This window comes from Lynx canadensis, chromosome C1 (assembly GCF_007474595.2).
Source record: "Lynx canadensis isolate LIC74 chromosome C1, mLynCan4.pri.v2, whole genome shotgun sequence".
NCBI lineage: Eukaryota > Metazoa > Chordata > Mammalia > Carnivora > Felidae > Lynx > Lynx canadensis.
In genome coordinates, this window is record NC_044310.1 from 149,008,000 (window position 1) to 149,025,005 (window position 17,006).

The window sequence follows — 17,006 nt, forward strand, 5'->3', positions numbered from 1 at the left end:
CCATCACCCCACAAACAAAATAAAACAAAATCCTATCCACTCTATGTGTCCATTCATTAAACCATTTGCAGATTTCTTAATTCTCTCCTTGCCTTTGAGTATGGCACTCCTCTACCCAACCACAAGAACGTTTCACTGAGGCCATCTAGTGTGACTCAGCCATGTTCGTTACCTTCCTTGAGTTCTCCACTTTTCAATGTTCAAACTGTTTAATGTTCACCTTTTACAAAACCTTTTCTCTTAGGCTTAGGGTAGCAGTTTAATCTTGCTACCTCACTCCATTTTCTGAGCAATAACTTCTTTTCGGTCTCCAACATGAAATGCAGTTTCAATGGATAGAATGTGATTCTATTAATACCTTTTTGCTTGAGGGCTTCAGTGTTGATGTTTAGATCCCAAGAAAAGACAGAACGATATATACATAAATCAACATACCCAGGTATGAAAATAGAGGTAGACAGATGGCATCTTTACAATCCTGGCAATTTGGTCTACCACATGCAAACCTACCTTTAAGATAAGTTAATTCATCAGCATCACTGATGCTCAGTAAGTTAGCTCCTTGATTCTGACATGAAACATAAGCTTCCTTCCAAGAAAGAGATGCCTGAGTATTAAATTGGTAGCAACTTCCAATCTGCTCATTCTTTTCCCAATTATCTTCACAGCCATTTTCTGTTGATAAAAAGATATGTTAGCCATCATGAAGTAAGGGCGTAAGGTTTTATATTACTAAGAATGTTTACCAATACTGCAATTCAATTTCCGTCTTCTTAGGATACACTAAAATTGAAGTTTATTGTTCAAATGACCATGTTTTGATTCTTTGGTTACACAAAGAAATTTTGAAGTCATAGGAACCAAATGACCTTGGCTGATGAAAGCTTCCACTCTCCTATCCTCTACTCTCCCATTATCCCCTACCAATTACAATGCCATATTTTAGCCCCTGCCTGCCCTCTGCCTAAACGTAGGAGTCTTCAACTGTGTTCACATTGTTAAACTCCTGAGCTGATGAAAAACAAGTTCACTTGCAGATAGCGGCAGACGGCAGAGGGGTTTGCCACAGTTTGCAGTGAAACTCCTGTGTGTATGTGTGTGTGCAGACATGTTGCTTAAATGCCCATAATGTAGAACCCAAGTGACTACCTTATTTGAAAAACTCAGTCTGAATTTTTCCTTAATATATTAACAGAGGATTTAATATATGACATATAATTAATATTATACAATCAATATTACATATGTATATATACACGTGTGTGCATACGTATACAGACGTACATGTTCGTTGTATAATGTGCATATTATTTTCTTCAACAAACACTTAGGTGCACCTGGGTGGCTCAGTCAGTGAAGCATCCAATTCTTGATTTCAGCTTAGGTCACGATCTCATGATTTGCGAGATTAAGCCCCGAGTTGGGCTCTGTGCTGACAGCATGGAGCCTGCATGGGATTTCCTCTCCTCTCTCTGCCCCTCCCCCTGCTTTCTCTCTCTCTGTCTCTCTCGCTCTCAAAATAAATGTTAAAAAAACCCCAAATATCTAAAAGCAGTTACAATTCCAGACAAAGACCCTTCAAATTATTTCTTATATGAGATATATAGATCTTGATACAGCTGGTTCAAAAACATACTTAGAGACTCCCATATACTGTCTAGAAGAGGAAACCTAACATAGGCTATATCGCATGTGTCCCAGGCTCCACTCTGGGGGTTTTGCAAAGAGCCTCCCATCATCAGTCACATATCACATGTTAGACTCATGGCCTTTCAAGCTGGAAGGGCCCTCCTAGGTCATCTTGTCTAATGCTCTCATTTCACAGATGGAAACAAAGATCTAGAGGTGCTTGTGGCAGAGCTGTGATCAGAGCACTGGTCTCTAAATCTACTCTTGTTGATCTTTTGAACAGCATACGCTGCTTCTTCAGTCACTTTTGAATGGCCTAAATAGCAATATAGGTGGTTGTGACATTTGGTGAAAACAAAATAGGTAGATTTGCAAGTACATTGCCTCAAGTCTCCTTATTACCACTGGAGCCCTATGCCTGAAATCCGGAAGCTTCCGGGGGATGGCAGTATGTCTGCTATAAAATATAATCTACATGGTTTAGGAATCCTCAGCTTTGAGAAACTCACAGTCTTACTTCGTCCCTAAAAAGAACTCTGAGAGGTATATGAATGCATTAATACCTCCCATTCTCACCCCACCACCCAAAGGAAGCTACAGACACTGATACTCATAACAGTCAAGGAAGCAAGGTGGAGTGGAATAAATATGTGGGGAATGAGTGTCAGGAATCCTGGAATCTCCACCAGACTCCATATGAATGTGGTCTGATCCTGACAGACCATGTCATCAATCTGGGTCTGCCGCCCCTCACCTGAGAATTGAGGGATTGCACTGGATAACCTCTACGCTCCCTTTCACACCTAAAATTTCTGATCCAGACTATAATGAGGTTTAAATGAAATCAGTGCCTAGTTGACCAAACTCTGCCTCATATCAGTTATAGTTGAAGCAAACATCAGCGTTTATCTTTTAGTAGGTTCTGGGTGTTGAAAAGCCTATGCGTCTACCTGGAATAGTAATTCTCAAAGTGTGGTCCTCAGACCAGTATCCTCTGGGAACTCATTGAACTGTGAATTCTTGGGCCCCACTCCAAAGCTACCAAATTATAATTTCCGAAGATGGGCTCCAGAAATCTTTGTTCTAACAAACTTTCCAAGTGATTCTGCTGCAGAACCATTTTCTCAGTATAACCTCTTCTAGTTGCTTAGAACTCTTCATTTTGAAGCTCAGCTTCCTTAAAGAGGAATCAGCATTACTAATACCAGTAGACTGGCTACTGAATGAGGCATGATATAGTATAGTTATTTGGGTCAAGGAATTCAGAACTGGGTTTCCTAGATTTGAATCCTAGTTCTGAAATGTATTTGTTATGTGACCTTAGGCAAGTGCTGTAATTCCCCTGTGCCTCACTTTGGTCATCCGTGAAATGGGGATAAATAGTGGTGCCTACCTTATAAGGTTATGTGAAGATTGAATGAGTTGATATAGTTTGAGTGCTTAGAATGGTATCTGACACTTGGTAAGGCCCTAAAAGCATTAACTATTATTACCTAGGTCTGGAGATTTTTCCTTTCTCTTTGTTATACATTCTTCCAAACTACTGACCACTTAAAAATATTTCTGGGGCACTTATCACATGTCAGGTATTGTGATCACCTGTACCTCTCACCTGACTGGTGATAAAATATGTCTCAGTTATATGCCAGATAATGAATCAACTGCTACTTTGGTCTCTCTCTCTTTCTAAAGAATAGTAAACTCTTTAGCATGTCCTGAATAGTTTGCTTCTAGTAAGAAGCAATTAGAAAAAATGCTCTGCTCAACACACACAAATAGCAGAAGGAACAGTGTCACCAATTTTGAGAGGGCCAGGGATATGGGTCTCTTTTGTCCCCTACTCTCTACTTCAGGCCATAAATATACTTAAGTGTCTATCATCCTAAGAGTGTTTCTTTAACCTATCTACCCCACAAACCACCATCTTTGCTCTTTTTCTATTTCATAAACCTTAAGAAGCTTTCTCTCTTATTCATGCCTGTCCACTATAACTTAGCTCCTATGACCAATGGTCTTTTGAAACTGCTCTAATGAAGGTCAGCAGCAATTTCCTAACTGCTCATGCTTTTTCCACTTCCTATTCCTGAGGTATCTATGCTGCAGACACTCCCTCCTTCTTTGTCTTCCATGATACCATCCTGTCTTGGTTCTATTCTTGGCCTACTCCTAAAAGCAAGCTCATAGCTACACATTATTTCCCTCTTCCCTCAAATATATATTTTTTCTCTAGGATAATATTTGTTGCAGTCATTTGTGAGTCATCTTGGACTCTTCTTTGTCCCTTTTGCTTCACAGAAATGGTATACATTGTCTCTCTCTATATAAAGCCTGTTAGCCCATACATACCTGGTATTAAGCAGATGCCCCACTTTTGATCATACTCATAATTTAAGGTGGTTGCACACCATGGCCCACCATGATTTTCATCACGAATGCACTCATGATGCCAGGTCCCATTAACTAAGAATGGAAATTCACAAGGTCTTCCATAGGAGTTCCCATCTCTGGTATATATCTCTGTGGTGTGGGGAGGAAGGAAAGGAAAGTTAAAAACTGGACAATCACCTTCATTTAACTAATTCCTAAATTTTCTGTGAAAGAAAGATTGTTGTTTGAGCTTAAGAGAATACACTATCAGGGTGCCTGGGTAGCTCAGTGAATTAAGCATTCGACTCTTGATATTGGCTCAGGTCGTGATCTCGCAGTTGTGAGACTGAGCTCAAGCCTGGCATCAGGCTCTGTGCTGAACACGGAGGTTGCTTGGTATTCTCTCTCTCCCTCTCTCTCTGCCTCTCCCCTGTTTGTGTTCTCTCTCTCTCTCAAAATAAATAAACTTAAAAAAACAAATAATAAAAAAAGAGAATACAGTATCTAAGTAGGTTGCACAGTGTGGAAATTCAGAGCATGGAAGCTGACTGGTCAGATCTGTACTTGAATGCTGGCTCCCCCACTGACTGACTGTGCGGCTGTAGCAAGCTCTCTAATTTCTATTAGCCTCAGTTTCTGTATCTGCAAACTAGGAATAATAGTATCTAGCTAATAGGTTTATTCAAGAGGATTCAATGAGATAATCCATGTAAAGCATCATTTATTATGGTGTGATAAAGAGCTAAATGATCCTGGCTTGATCCTGCAGGGATCAACTGATTACCATGGGTGGAAGACTACTTCACCAGAAGGGGATCTCTGCCTGAGACTAAATTTACATTTTAAATTATTTTATTTAGTAAGAGTGGGGCCAGAAAAATACCTTGGAGTCACTGAGGGTGGGTGTGGACTTTGGAACCAGGTGTAGTTACGCAGATGGACGCATAGCCCCATTGCTCACAGACTGGTGGTAGAACTGAGGTTGTGGGTTTTGAGGAAGTGGGAGAAAGAACAGCTGGATCTCTGAGATGGTTCTTGGAGAAGAGCGGGACATGGTAATTCATGTTATAAAAGAAGAACCAGCTTCATCTGGGAAGTCATGGGACTGGCTGGTGGCCAGAGAGGTATTAGTACCAGGTTTTCATTTTGTTTTATTTAAATTCAAGCTAGTTGTCATACAGAGGAGTCTTGGCTTCAGGAGTAGAACCCAGTGATTCATCCCTTACATATGACACTCAGTGCTCATCCTAAAAAGTGCCCTCCTTAATGCCCCTCACCCATCTCCCCTACAGCAACCCTCACTTTGTTTTCTGTATTTAAGAGTCTCTTATGGTTTGCCTCCTTCTCTGTTTTTATCTTATTTTTCCTTCCCTTCCCCTATGTTCATCTGTTGAGTTTCATTTTAATAATTTGCCCTGGTGCATGGGTAAAAACTAAAAAATTATTCCAACCACAAATATGCCTAGAAATACTAAAGAAAGTGCTCAATATTTATGTGGATAACAGTTCTCTTGGAAAGGGGCTTTTATAGAACAGCTAGCTATGTAATTATTTTGGTCACCTTTTTCCATACCCTTAATTTGTTTAAAACCAAGGTCATTATCAGATCAAATAGTGGCTATTAGGTAAAGCATAATAGTCAGATCTTATCACCCTTTACCAGGCTATTAGGGTCCATCAAAATGTCTCACAGATTTGCTTAAAAGTGTACTTAAGATAGTATTTGATTCCACGTCCTTTATCATTCTCAAATATTCAGTTAACTGAAGTATGAGACTTGATTTAACAGTTTAGAATATATTAAGCAGTAGTACAGCAAAAAGTAAGAATAATCCAGACGCTTTTATTTACAATCTTTTAAGGGACACTGGTTTTATTTTCCTCTGACATATAAATGATTTTGGACAGGATATTTCTGTTAAAGAGTAATTTGGCCTTACATTTTATAATAAATTTGCTGATTACCTGTGTTCTATTTTTTTAAATTTTTTTTTTTCAACGTTTATTTATTTTTGGGACAGAGAGAGACAGAGCATGAACGGGGGAGGGGCAGAGAGAGAGGGAGACACAGAATCAGAAACAGGCTCCAGGCTCTGAGCCATCAGCCCAGAGCCCGACGCGGGGCTCGAACTCACGGACCGCGAGATCGTGACCTGGCTGAAGTCGGACGCTCAACCGACTGCGCCACCCAGGCGCCCCACCTGTGTTCTATTTTTAATGATACCAAAGCTCCCAATAGTTCATGACAATTTCTCTTCCAACATTATAGTACTTAAAAGGAGTCCCTGAACACAGCAACTATTACTTGTAGAACCCTCAGTTTCTTCCTTTTTAAAAAGTCTTGTGTTTCTGTAATACAGAGTGCTTTCACATACATTTCTTTTACTTGCTCTTTACCATAAACCTATGAGATCTATAGGGCATGTATTACACTTTTGTGTGAACTCTCCATTTTTTGCAATGTAGTTAAATAAAACATTCACTAAACTGTAAGTGACAAGGATGGGAACTGGCTCTCTCATTAGAGTCCTTGACATATTAAGCACAACTTGTGACTTTAACGGCTGCCTTCTCAGGTTTCAAGTTCTGTTTCATAGCTTAAAGCTGGGTTTCAATTAAAAAACTCTCCTATTTACAATATCGTTTGAAGAATGATAAGGATATAGCAACCACCACATCAGTAGCAGCTAACTTACGCTAAATGTTCACAAAGAGGTTTATTCTCACACATTTTTCACTGCTGCTGGACCTCTTAAATCCTATGGGTTTCCCTAGAGAGATAGCCTTTTCCTGAGAAGAATCTTCTCTGAATGTGTGAATTTATGATGATCGCACTCTCAAAACAACAGCTTAGGGGCGCCTGGGTGGCGCAGTCGGTTAAGCGTCCGACTTCAGCCAGGTCACGATCTCGCGGTCCGTGAGTTCGAGCCCCGCGTCAGGCTCTGGGCTGATGGCTCGGAGCCTGGAGCCTGTTTCTGATTCTGTGTCTCCCTCTCTCTCTGCCCCTCCCCCGTTCATGCTCTGTCTCTCTCTGTCCCAAAAATAAATAAACGTTGAAAAAAAAAAAAAATTTAAAAAAAAAAAAAAAAAAACAACAGCTTATTCTGAAATAGGTACAAATTGGTGAGTTGAATCACTTACATGGAAAACTAACATTAATTTCTTCTGCAACATGAGGCAAAATAGCTTCAATGGTTAAAGAGGTTGTCAGGCTCGCAAGAGTTGTTCAAAATTCAGACAGTTCTCCACTAAATTCAATTTCCTCTGGATTCACCAAATATTCAAAATTTGAAGGCTGCTAGTGAGCTCAAGATATCTTAATGATATACACGTTTATCTGGAGGCTGGTCAAAGGCAATTCATTCATAAAGTTTATACAACTAAAGTTTTCTCTGAGATGAACATGACTCACACGGGATGGGGGTTGGAGGAAGGCAACCCAGGAAACAATGACAAATAATTTTTCTCATATTATAAGTAAAAACATTTATATTGCAAATACAAGGGAGAAATAAAAAAGCTATATTTGGGGAATTCAATTATGGTGTTGAGCACTGCTTTGCTGTAACAAGTTTGGGTAACCTTGGACTTCACTCTATTGGGACTCTTAAGTCTTATCTTTCTTATCTCTAGACAGCTAGCTAGACAAAAGGCAGGGCAGAGACCAATATGCAGAGTCTGACAGAGTAGTGCCAGAGAAAGCCCTTAACTTAAGACAGTAGTCTCTAATCTAAGAGCAGGAAGGGACTACATAAATTTAAAAGAGTAAAACTGCCAGGACTTAATATGTGATGAATTTAGTAAGAGAGGAAAGCAGGACAATTCCAGGGTGACTTGTAGATTCCTGACACACACGACTTGGATGGTACCAATCATCTGGAAAGGAATAGAAAAGAGGAGGTAGGTTTGACCCTGGCTTCTGTCCAGATTAAAACTTGAGGTGTGTGCTGATGAGTCAGAACTATGAGAGCCTTTTCTCAGAAATCTCTAAAGTTCTTATTTGAAAATCCAGTGTTCCAAATATTGTATTTGGTAAGGTCAAGAAACACTTTGTGCCTGTGGGCACTGCTTAGTTCTTTCTGGGTTGGTACCCCAAGTGGGTTCTTAAACTTTTTTTGTGCTCCTGATAACTTTGGCAGCTATATGAAATGCACAGGTGCCCTTCTCAGAAGAATATTACAAATGCATAAAATAAACCCCATAGGATTACAAAGAAAATCAGTTAGACTGAAATTAAGGTCTTGGGGTACTTAAGGAATTTACGATTACAACTACATCCCTCAAAAGAATCAGGAGCAGGAGACAGAAAGAGCCCTGCCGAGAAAATAATACTGTCTGATCTTTGAACAAATTCGATGAAACAAGTCAAATCCAGTTCAAAAGGCATTTTGTGTCATTCCATGTTTTCTCTTATTTGCCAAACTGGAGAAACGCTTTCAAAGTACAAAATTTAAACTTGCCATTAAGTGGTATCCAAATAGCAATTGCTTTTTTTTTTTTTTTTAACGTTTATTTACTTTTGAGACAGAGAGAGACAGAGCATGAATGGGGGGAGGGTCAGAGAGAGAGGGAGACACAGAATCCGAAGCAGGCTCCAGGCTCTGAGCTGTCAGCACAGAGCCCGACACGGGGGGCTCTAACTCATGAACCACGAGATCATGACCTAAGCCAAAGTCGGACACTTAACCGACTGAGCCACCCAGGCGCCCCTAGCAATTGCTTTTTAATGTTAGGAGGAAGCTGGCTAGCAAAAACAGACTTGTTCAATGACTCAAGGATCGAGGATTAAAAAAAGGAAAACCCCATATCTAATTCTCCAATATTTTCCTGTTAATAGCAGAACCTGACATCTCAGAAGCAGATGCATCTTCAGTAGGAAATAGAAATAGGTTACCACAGGAGAAAAATTTGTGTGTGTTATGGGAAGGACAGAAAGCCAAATTTAGCTTAAGTGAGATTTAAGAGAAAAGAAAAATCCCTATGAAGCTATATAAATTTACAAAGAAGAGCAAAGGTGAGATAAGGGTTAAGCCTTAGATAAGATAATTAAATATATATTTATATATAAACATTTGATGTAATTCAGAACAAGATGATGAAAAAGATTTGCTTGGGTGATACCAAATTACATTTAGAGGTTTAAAAAAAATAAATCTACTCCTTCTGACTTGGAAAGTTGTTATAATCCAGTTTCTAGATACAGAACAAAGTTCATGATCAGCTATGTTCATAGGCAATATTCATATACAGTTGACCTTCCAATAACATGGGTTTGAACTGCACAGGTCCGCTTATATGTGGATTTTTTTCTGATAAATATGGTACAGTACTGTAAATGTATTTCTATTCCTTATGATTTTCTTTTCTTTTTTTTTAGTTTATTTACTTATTTTGAGAGAGAGAAAAAGAGAGAGCATGAGTGGGGAAGGGGCTGAGAGTGAAGGAGAGAGAGAATCCGAAGCAGGCTCCGACTTGGGGCTGGATGTCACCAACTGTGAGATGATGACCTGAGCCAAAATCAAGAGTCAGATGCTTAACTGACTGAGCCACCGAAGCACCCCTCTTTATTATTTTCTTAATAGCATTTTCTTTCCTGTAGCTTACTTTATTGTAAGAATACATTATGTAATACATATACAAAATACGTGTTAACTGTTTATGTTGTTGGTAGGCTTCCAGTCAACAATAGGTTATTAGTAGTTAAGTTTGGGTGAGTCAAATTTTCAATTGCACAGGGGTCAGTGCTCTTAACCCCCACATTGTTCAAGGGTGAACTGTATTTATTTTTGAAAGCAATTGAGAAAAAGTCCACTCTTAAAATGCTGAATCATAAACACAAACATTAAAGTGTGACCGCCATGCCAAAAATAGAAATAAACTCACTCAAACGAGGTCTTTAAGTTTTTCCATTACATAAAAGTCTGCCAAGGAGAAATACATTTTCTTTTTTCTTTCTTTTCTTTTCTTTTTCTTTCTTCTTTTTTAACTTATAAAAAGTTTGATTTTACTAGGTCATTTGAATTTTATCCTGTATGAAGAATTTCCTGTTACTCTACCATTTCTTTCCCTCTGGAGTTCAGAATGTAATCATAGGAAATACATATACTCAAGCATCAGAGAGATTTCAGATCCTAGGTTTACTACAGAGTGACTGTGTGACCTCTGACGAGGTACCTAACCTCTTCTGTAAAATAGGAAAAACAGCACCAACCTCACATGGGTAGCCCAATGTTACTGCACTGTGCCTGAAACTGAATGCTAGCTCACTGCCCTTACCAACGCATGACTTTATTTGTGATCAGTTGTGCAGGTTCAATGTCACATTTACCAAACCCAACAGCAAATGACTAAAGTCCCTCTCCAATACTCACCATGGTAAGGCTGGTCACAGAGGTTTTCCTCTGTGCCTCCTTTCTTCCAGACGTCAGATGAATTTGTACTTGCTATAGCATGTCCATTCTTCAGAGCCAATCTGTACTGGGCAGCTCCGTACAAAGAGTAGTGCTCACATTTCCACCACAGCATGGCACTGGAGTCACAGCTGAACATTCTCAAGGAGTCTGTAGGTTTAGTAATATCTAGCCCCAGGCACTTCTGGGATTGCAAATGAAAGAGGCGATGCTGGGACACCCACTTCCATAACATGTCCCTACTTCCATCACAGTCTGTTGCTATTATCCAGTCATTCAGTGGCTTGATGCACTTGCCCATGTTTTCATTGACAACGGTGAATGGATCATTGCCTGAGTCAAGACAGACAGTTAAAGAAGACATTTCAGGATTCTGAACTGTGTGGTTAGTGTGCCTTGGCCCCTGCTTGCTGAGGGGAGTCTGAGCACTCCGGGATTACTCCCACCCTCCAACATCTATAAACTGCAATGCACTTACACAAGGTCAGAGGACAGTGGTAGTCAGAGAGGCAGTATAGTGTGGATTAAGAGCATGAGCCAGTCTGCCTAGGTTCATAGTCTGCCTCTGCTACTTATTACCCATGTGATCAGGGCAAGTTATCTAACCACTATGCCTCAGTTTCCTCCTTTGTAAAATAGTACTTCCATATGGTAGATATTAGGTTAAAATGAGGTTATACAGGTAAAGCACTTAGAATGGTATGTATATTTTTATTGTTGTTCCGTGAAATATCTGCCCCCCCTTATTTAATGAGATGAAGAAACTCCTTCGTTTTCATCGTCCTTAGAGAGGTGGTCTACGATCAATGAAAAGTATCCTGAACCTATTCAGGACCACAGTTCTGTCTTGCTTATATTAGCTACTCTGGCAGGGTAAATTATTACATGGCATGAACGTGTCTCAGAGGAGATGGAGAGACTTCTGAGGGGGCAGAAGTAGAATAGTGGGGTAAAGGGATGAGAGGAAATGAAGATCTGGATTCTGAGGGTAGGAGGGACTGTGATCAGCTCTACCTTAGCACCCACAGGAACGTGATGAGAAGCCATGGAGAGGGGTCGGGAGAGTGCTGACTGTGTGGATCACCTACAGAGGCTGAGGCTGAGCCTGAGCTCCAGAAATCACCTGGGATTCAGAATTCAACAGTCAGGAGGTTTGGACAGTGGGAAACTCCAAAGTGATGAGCATAAGCTGAAGGCGAACGAAGGGACCTCCCTGAACGCTTCCCTGCCACTTTTGCATAAGTTGGGGAAGACCTGAGTAATGACAAAAACTGAAGTTCTGCTAACTTGGTGGAATGGGAGCTCAGAATAAAATTTAATCTGATTCTATGAAAATAAAGTAATGCATGGTTTCTTGCACACCTGAGCTTGTGGAACAGGATTCACATCTGTTACAACAACTTACAGTTGAACAATTTGGCCAGTGCTTTAGAAAGAAACATTTTTTGAAGTTATAGCACAAAAGTTCATGTTGCTGAGAGGAAAGCTGAAAGACAGTTAAACAGTCATTGTCAGTGAACCAAAGGGTTCAGCAGAAGGACCTGTAAATTTTTAGTTCCCAAAAGGCACTTTAATTTTGATGCCAGCTTCACAACCATTGATTTTACTAACGCTACATACCTTTTCTGATAATAATTCACAGGCTTTCAGAGTTAAAAATTCTTATACGAAGGACTTGAGGGGAAATTTCACCATATAAATAATAACTATACCATTAAGTCAAATCTCAGCTTGAACTTTGAACAGATTTTTTTGCTTTAAATAGCAGCAGCAGCAACAAGAATAGGAACAACTACAAAATCCTGTAAAACTTTAAGTTACTTCTGCTTTCAACTCTGTATTTTAAAATATTACGTAAGGCTGCAGCTAGGTGTCTTGGTCATAGCAACTTCCATCCCTCACCCTTCCTTCTTGGACATTTCTCTGCCATTCTCTGCTTTATGGACACCATTTGGGAGGATAGTTAACAAAAAGAGGAAAACATACTGTCTTAGAAGATTATCGCTCACAATTTCTCCAGTGTGCTTCTCCTACATATTCAATACCGACGCAGACCCATGAGGTACTTTTTTCCCAAACTATTCTCTCACTTCTCCAAGATAAATCTCATATTCCAAAGTATCAGGAGTTACTGGAGAAAAAAAAAGAAGTCTGCTTCTACAGGAGAATAGGCTGCCACCTCCCTTGCTGGAACATTTCCCTCTGTTGCCCTGTGGTCTCACTGCCTTCTTTCGTGGGCACTCTGCTCTGTGCCCTTTGATCCCAGATAGATGAGCTGGGCCAGCAGGAGTTTTGCTATCTTTGCAGTGTTTCAAAGTTCTTTCAAGTTGCCTTTGCAGAATCCAATAGATTAGCTATAGCTTTTAGTATAGTGGCACAAGCAGTGGAATACGAGTTAGGGGTGCTAGGTTGAAGACCTATCTCCACTACCAGTTAGCTGGTAGAGATGTTGGGGAAGTCACTTAATCTCCCCAGGGTCTTCGTATCTCCAAATGTAGATGAAAGCAGAGAAGTTTCAGATACCTTAGCCACTTTCAGTACTAATATCCTATGCTTCCACAAGATAAGTTTTCCTAGCCTTTCAGGTTTTACTGGTCTTTGCCAAGTTCATTGTGTATTGTTCTTAAACAGATGTCCACAACTTTATTATGTCATGCTAATGCTAGTAGCATTTTAGGTCATCCTAATCCCATTAGCATCAGGTATGTGCACTTAGGTAACAGTGATGCTTTATAAATACTCTTTGGAAGTGAAAAAAAAAATTACCCTTTCCCATTTACTGTATGTTTTACTTCTGGGACACCCATAGACTGAAGAAGTTTGTAGGAACTCTGAAAGACTACAGGAGAGGTATGGAATGGCATGGAAAAGCTATGTAAAAGAGGAGTTGCCAAGCTTCTTACCTAATTGTAACATCTATGATCATAAATACTTGCCTCATTTTAAATCTGTCTTTTAACTATTTACAATCAATGTTTGACATCCATAGTGTTCCCTTAGCACATACATTAATTATTGATATGATTTAAGGAAACTTGCCATTAGCCTTCATACATAATGTATGTGTAAGCATTCATACATAATATATAAGGTAGGGAGAGTCGTCTTTTTATGATGTTTCCCCATATCATTCCTTACCCTTCGCAGAAGCAGTTCAGTCTGCCTCAGTCTTGTGACCCTATCAGGATGGTAGAGAGAGCTGAAGGGTGGGAAGGACTGAGGAAGTGTGAAAATAATTCCTTATTTATAAAATGTGTTAAATAAGGGTAAATAAAATATTTCAGAAATATATTACACTTTGAAAAGGTAATTACACAGCAACTTATAAAAGATTCTTTATTGACAACCTTATGTTGCATCTTATTTACGTTATCTTATAATATATCCTAAACGGAATTTTAATGTTTACTTCCACATACAATATTTGGGCAAGTCTAAAAGGCAGAGGTTGATGAAAATAAGCCTCATCATCCCTAGTAGCATTTTTATATGCTCCATTTCATAGAAATATTCTAGTGGTATCTGAGAGGAAATGGCTAAGTAGTATTATCATATATTGAAAACGAGTTTTTAGTATTCCACATTCATCAAAGGAAAACTATCTCCTATTGCCTAATCATTAGGTAATTCTTGTCTTACCTAAACAAAAGAGGTCTGCACATTCCAAAGAGAAGTTGGACATCAACATTTTATAATCCCAGACAAAAGGAGACGGAGAGAGAGGCAAGAAGGATGAAGATTGCAGTATTTTTAGTTTCAGGGGAACTTCTAGAGCCCACAGTGTTAAGAATTTCATGGAGTCACCACCATGTACACAGATCATACATGTGGAGTAGGAAAGAATCAGAAGTTTGGGTTTGTCAGTTCAAAAACAGGTCCTGAAGTGACCTTGGGTCCATGACAATCTACTAGGAGTCAGGAAGTCATGGCATTCAGATTGGGTGTTATGGGCTGGTGAGAACCTCAGGAGTCCTAGAAGGATTGGTTTACTTCAAGCTATTAGCTCTCCCAGGAGGCCAAAAAGTAAACCAAGCAATTGGGATTTCCCCAAGGGTACAGAGCAACTACTAGGTGTTGAAATTAGGTGTTTCAGCACCTGAGCAACACAGGCCTCCTGCACAAACCTAACGGCATACATGTGACAGAGTGCATGCCATTACCAGCATCGTGAAGCTGACACACTGCCAAACAAATTACTCAAATGGCTAGGGTTTCAAAATTCCAGTGCTTCCCTTAATGGGACCACAAGTCTGGTCTGAGGGTGTAGTAAACAGACCAGAGCAGCTACTAAGGGTGAAGAAGGATTCAGGAAATCAAATACCTGTCAGGACCTAGTGCAGGAAGAATGGAGTTAAGCTGATGCTCTTTGCTTTGGGGTGATGAGAAAGGCCAGGGATTGCAGAGATTGCAAAAATTAAGGAAATCTTGAGTTCTGTGGGGGAGACAAAAACAGATAAGACTAAAGCAGAAGTAGATGGAAACCAAGTCTTCGGTGACAGAAAGGTCAGGGTGTTTTGACTGTGGTTAGTTGTGGCAGTGAAATATTTCTACCTGGATTGTGGGCAGGTGGAATAGAATTCTCACAGCCAGTAAAGGACTTTTGGCAGTTTCCAACAGGGAGGGTCAAAGGAGAATGGAGAAGTGTGAATCAGATCAGCATTCACTAAAAGGTCCTTGTTGTAGATAGGGTGATGTCACTCACACTCTGGGAAGCTTCTTCACATCACGCTCTGTAAAAAGTCTAAATCTGGCAGTAACTTAGTTTAGCTCTTACAGGAAAATAAGAACCACAAGCAGCCTACGGTTTTCAAAAAAGTTCTTACCCATCTTTTACTTCCTCATACAGGAAAAGTGAACAGAAGTGGTAGGTGGTGACGGCCCACTGACCACTGGCTATGCAGCCCGACTAAGAAAGTCCTCGGGGGCATCTTTTGCCAAGGCAAAAAGAAAGTAAAAGCAAACTCCGATTGCTGCCAGGGGGCATGGTGAGGCTGGCACTACCCAGAGCATCAGCGAAGGGAGTCTATTCCTGGTCCCGCTTCCGCATTTAGAGGCAGGAAGGTCTCTGGACAAGCCACCTGCGCTTCAACGTGGGACCGTCAGCCTCGCAGGGGTGTTTTGGAGCTGATAAGGCAGTTAGGGGAAAAGATCGCCGCTCAAGGCTTTAGGGGAGGGCATCATAAAGAAGTTATGATCATTGTCACTTTAGAAGACATGGCTTAACCTGACTTCCTTTTGGACGTGCACGTTAGCGGACGTGCAGCTAAGTTGGGGCATCATTAATCATTCTGGGCGCTATGGGTAGAAAGTTCCTCTAGACACTGAGTGGCCAAGGTGACCAGGAGGCGAAGGAGGGGCGAGACCCGCTGGATGGGGTGTGGGGGTTGCTGAAGAGCCCTTTACTCTAAGGAGGCAAGATTTTGGAGGCTTCAGGACGAGGAAGGGGCGGAGGACCGGCACAGAAAAGGTCATGCGCCTTCCCTAAGGTGGACTGTTCTCTCTCAGCACCAGAAAGGCCCTGCCCCCCCCCCCCCCCCCGCCGCCACCCCTCCATCCTCCAGGCGCCCGAGGGCCAGGGAGCTCCTCCTACCCCAGAATTCCCCTTCGGCTCACATGTTCGGCTCCAGACCCCCGAGGAAAGCAGAGGTGACGAGACCCGGGGCGCCGCCCTAACCCCAACCGAGGAAAGTCGGCAGACCTGACAACTTCGAGGGCCCTAGTCGCCGCCGACCTGGCCGCCCGCGGTTACCTGCGCGGCCTGAGGGCTCCGCCAGTCCGCAGCACCTGAGAAGTAGCAAGAGGAGCCCCGCCGCGCGGCGAAGGGTCGCCCAGCGCGTCCTCATCCTGAGCCGGCCCCAGCAGTCCAACCGGGTCCTCGGGCGCACGCGGGACCCACCCCTCCCGCTGCGCCCAGCGGGCCGGGCGGGCGCTTTTGCCTAGAGCCTCCGGGGAATCCCGGCCCCGCCCCCTCCGCCCTCGGCCAATCAGGCGGGGTGGGGCGGGGCAAGTGAGTGGACTCTTTGGCGGGAAGACGAAGTTACGCGCACCTTCTAGAGGACCGACCCGCCAGGAGACGGGAAGTGAGCGCGGAGCTAGACTGCAGAGTGTCGCTCCGACTACCGGGCTTGGGGGTCCTGGCCCCCACTCTTCTTCAGTAAAGTTGAGGAGACGCGGCAGTTGCCGGGACTTGGCACCTTCCTGGTGTGTGGGTTGGGTTCGTTTAGGACTTTGTTCTCTGCCTAGCGCACCTGTCTGGGAGGACCGCTTGACTGCGGGCTAGGCTGGAGAGGCACCCACATCCTCTCATACCCCAAAGGCGGAAGTCTGCACCCGTAGTGTTGCTGCTGCTATCAAGCCAAGGAATTCAGGTGTCCTTAGTTGCGTCTTGTGTTTTCGGATAGTGCAAACAAAGGCAAGGTAATCGCACTCTGCAGTTTCACCCGCAATTGTTAAAGAATGAAAAAGCAAGAGCTATTTGAGTGAACCTACAATCAATACTTTCAACGATTTAGGCCTTATAACCATCTGACCTTTGCAAGTAAGCTCTTCTCTTAAAAATTAATAATAATAATCCAGTGGAAATGGGAAGTGTGCACCCCA

General features: G+C 41.8%; 1 protein-coding gene across 3 annotated transcripts in view; it reads right to left on the reverse strand.

Annotated features, from left to right (window-relative positions):
- The window catches only part of LOC115521781 (lymphocyte antigen 75), a 134,820-nt gene extending 118,498 nt beyond the window's left edge, over window positions 1–16,322 (reverse strand). Inside the window, exons 1-4 of one of the 3 annotated variants that reach the window (XM_030327227.1) lie at window positions 16,156–16,318; window positions 10,368–10,739; window positions 3,976–4,146; window positions 511–675 (exon numbers count right to left, since the gene is read on the reverse strand). In XM_030327227.1, coding sequence (XP_030183087.1) covers window positions 511–675; window positions 3,976–4,146; window positions 10,368–10,739; window positions 16,156–16,249 — 802 coding nt within the window. In that variant the 5' untranslated portion in view covers window positions 16,250–16,318. Of the gene's footprint in view, window positions 1–510; window positions 676–3,975; window positions 4,147–10,367; window positions 10,740–16,155 lie in introns of all 3 variants that reach the window. The other 2 variants (XM_030327225.1, XM_030327226.1) reach the window with 2 other exon arrangements.
- Window positions 16,323–17,006: the final 684 nt, after the last annotated feature.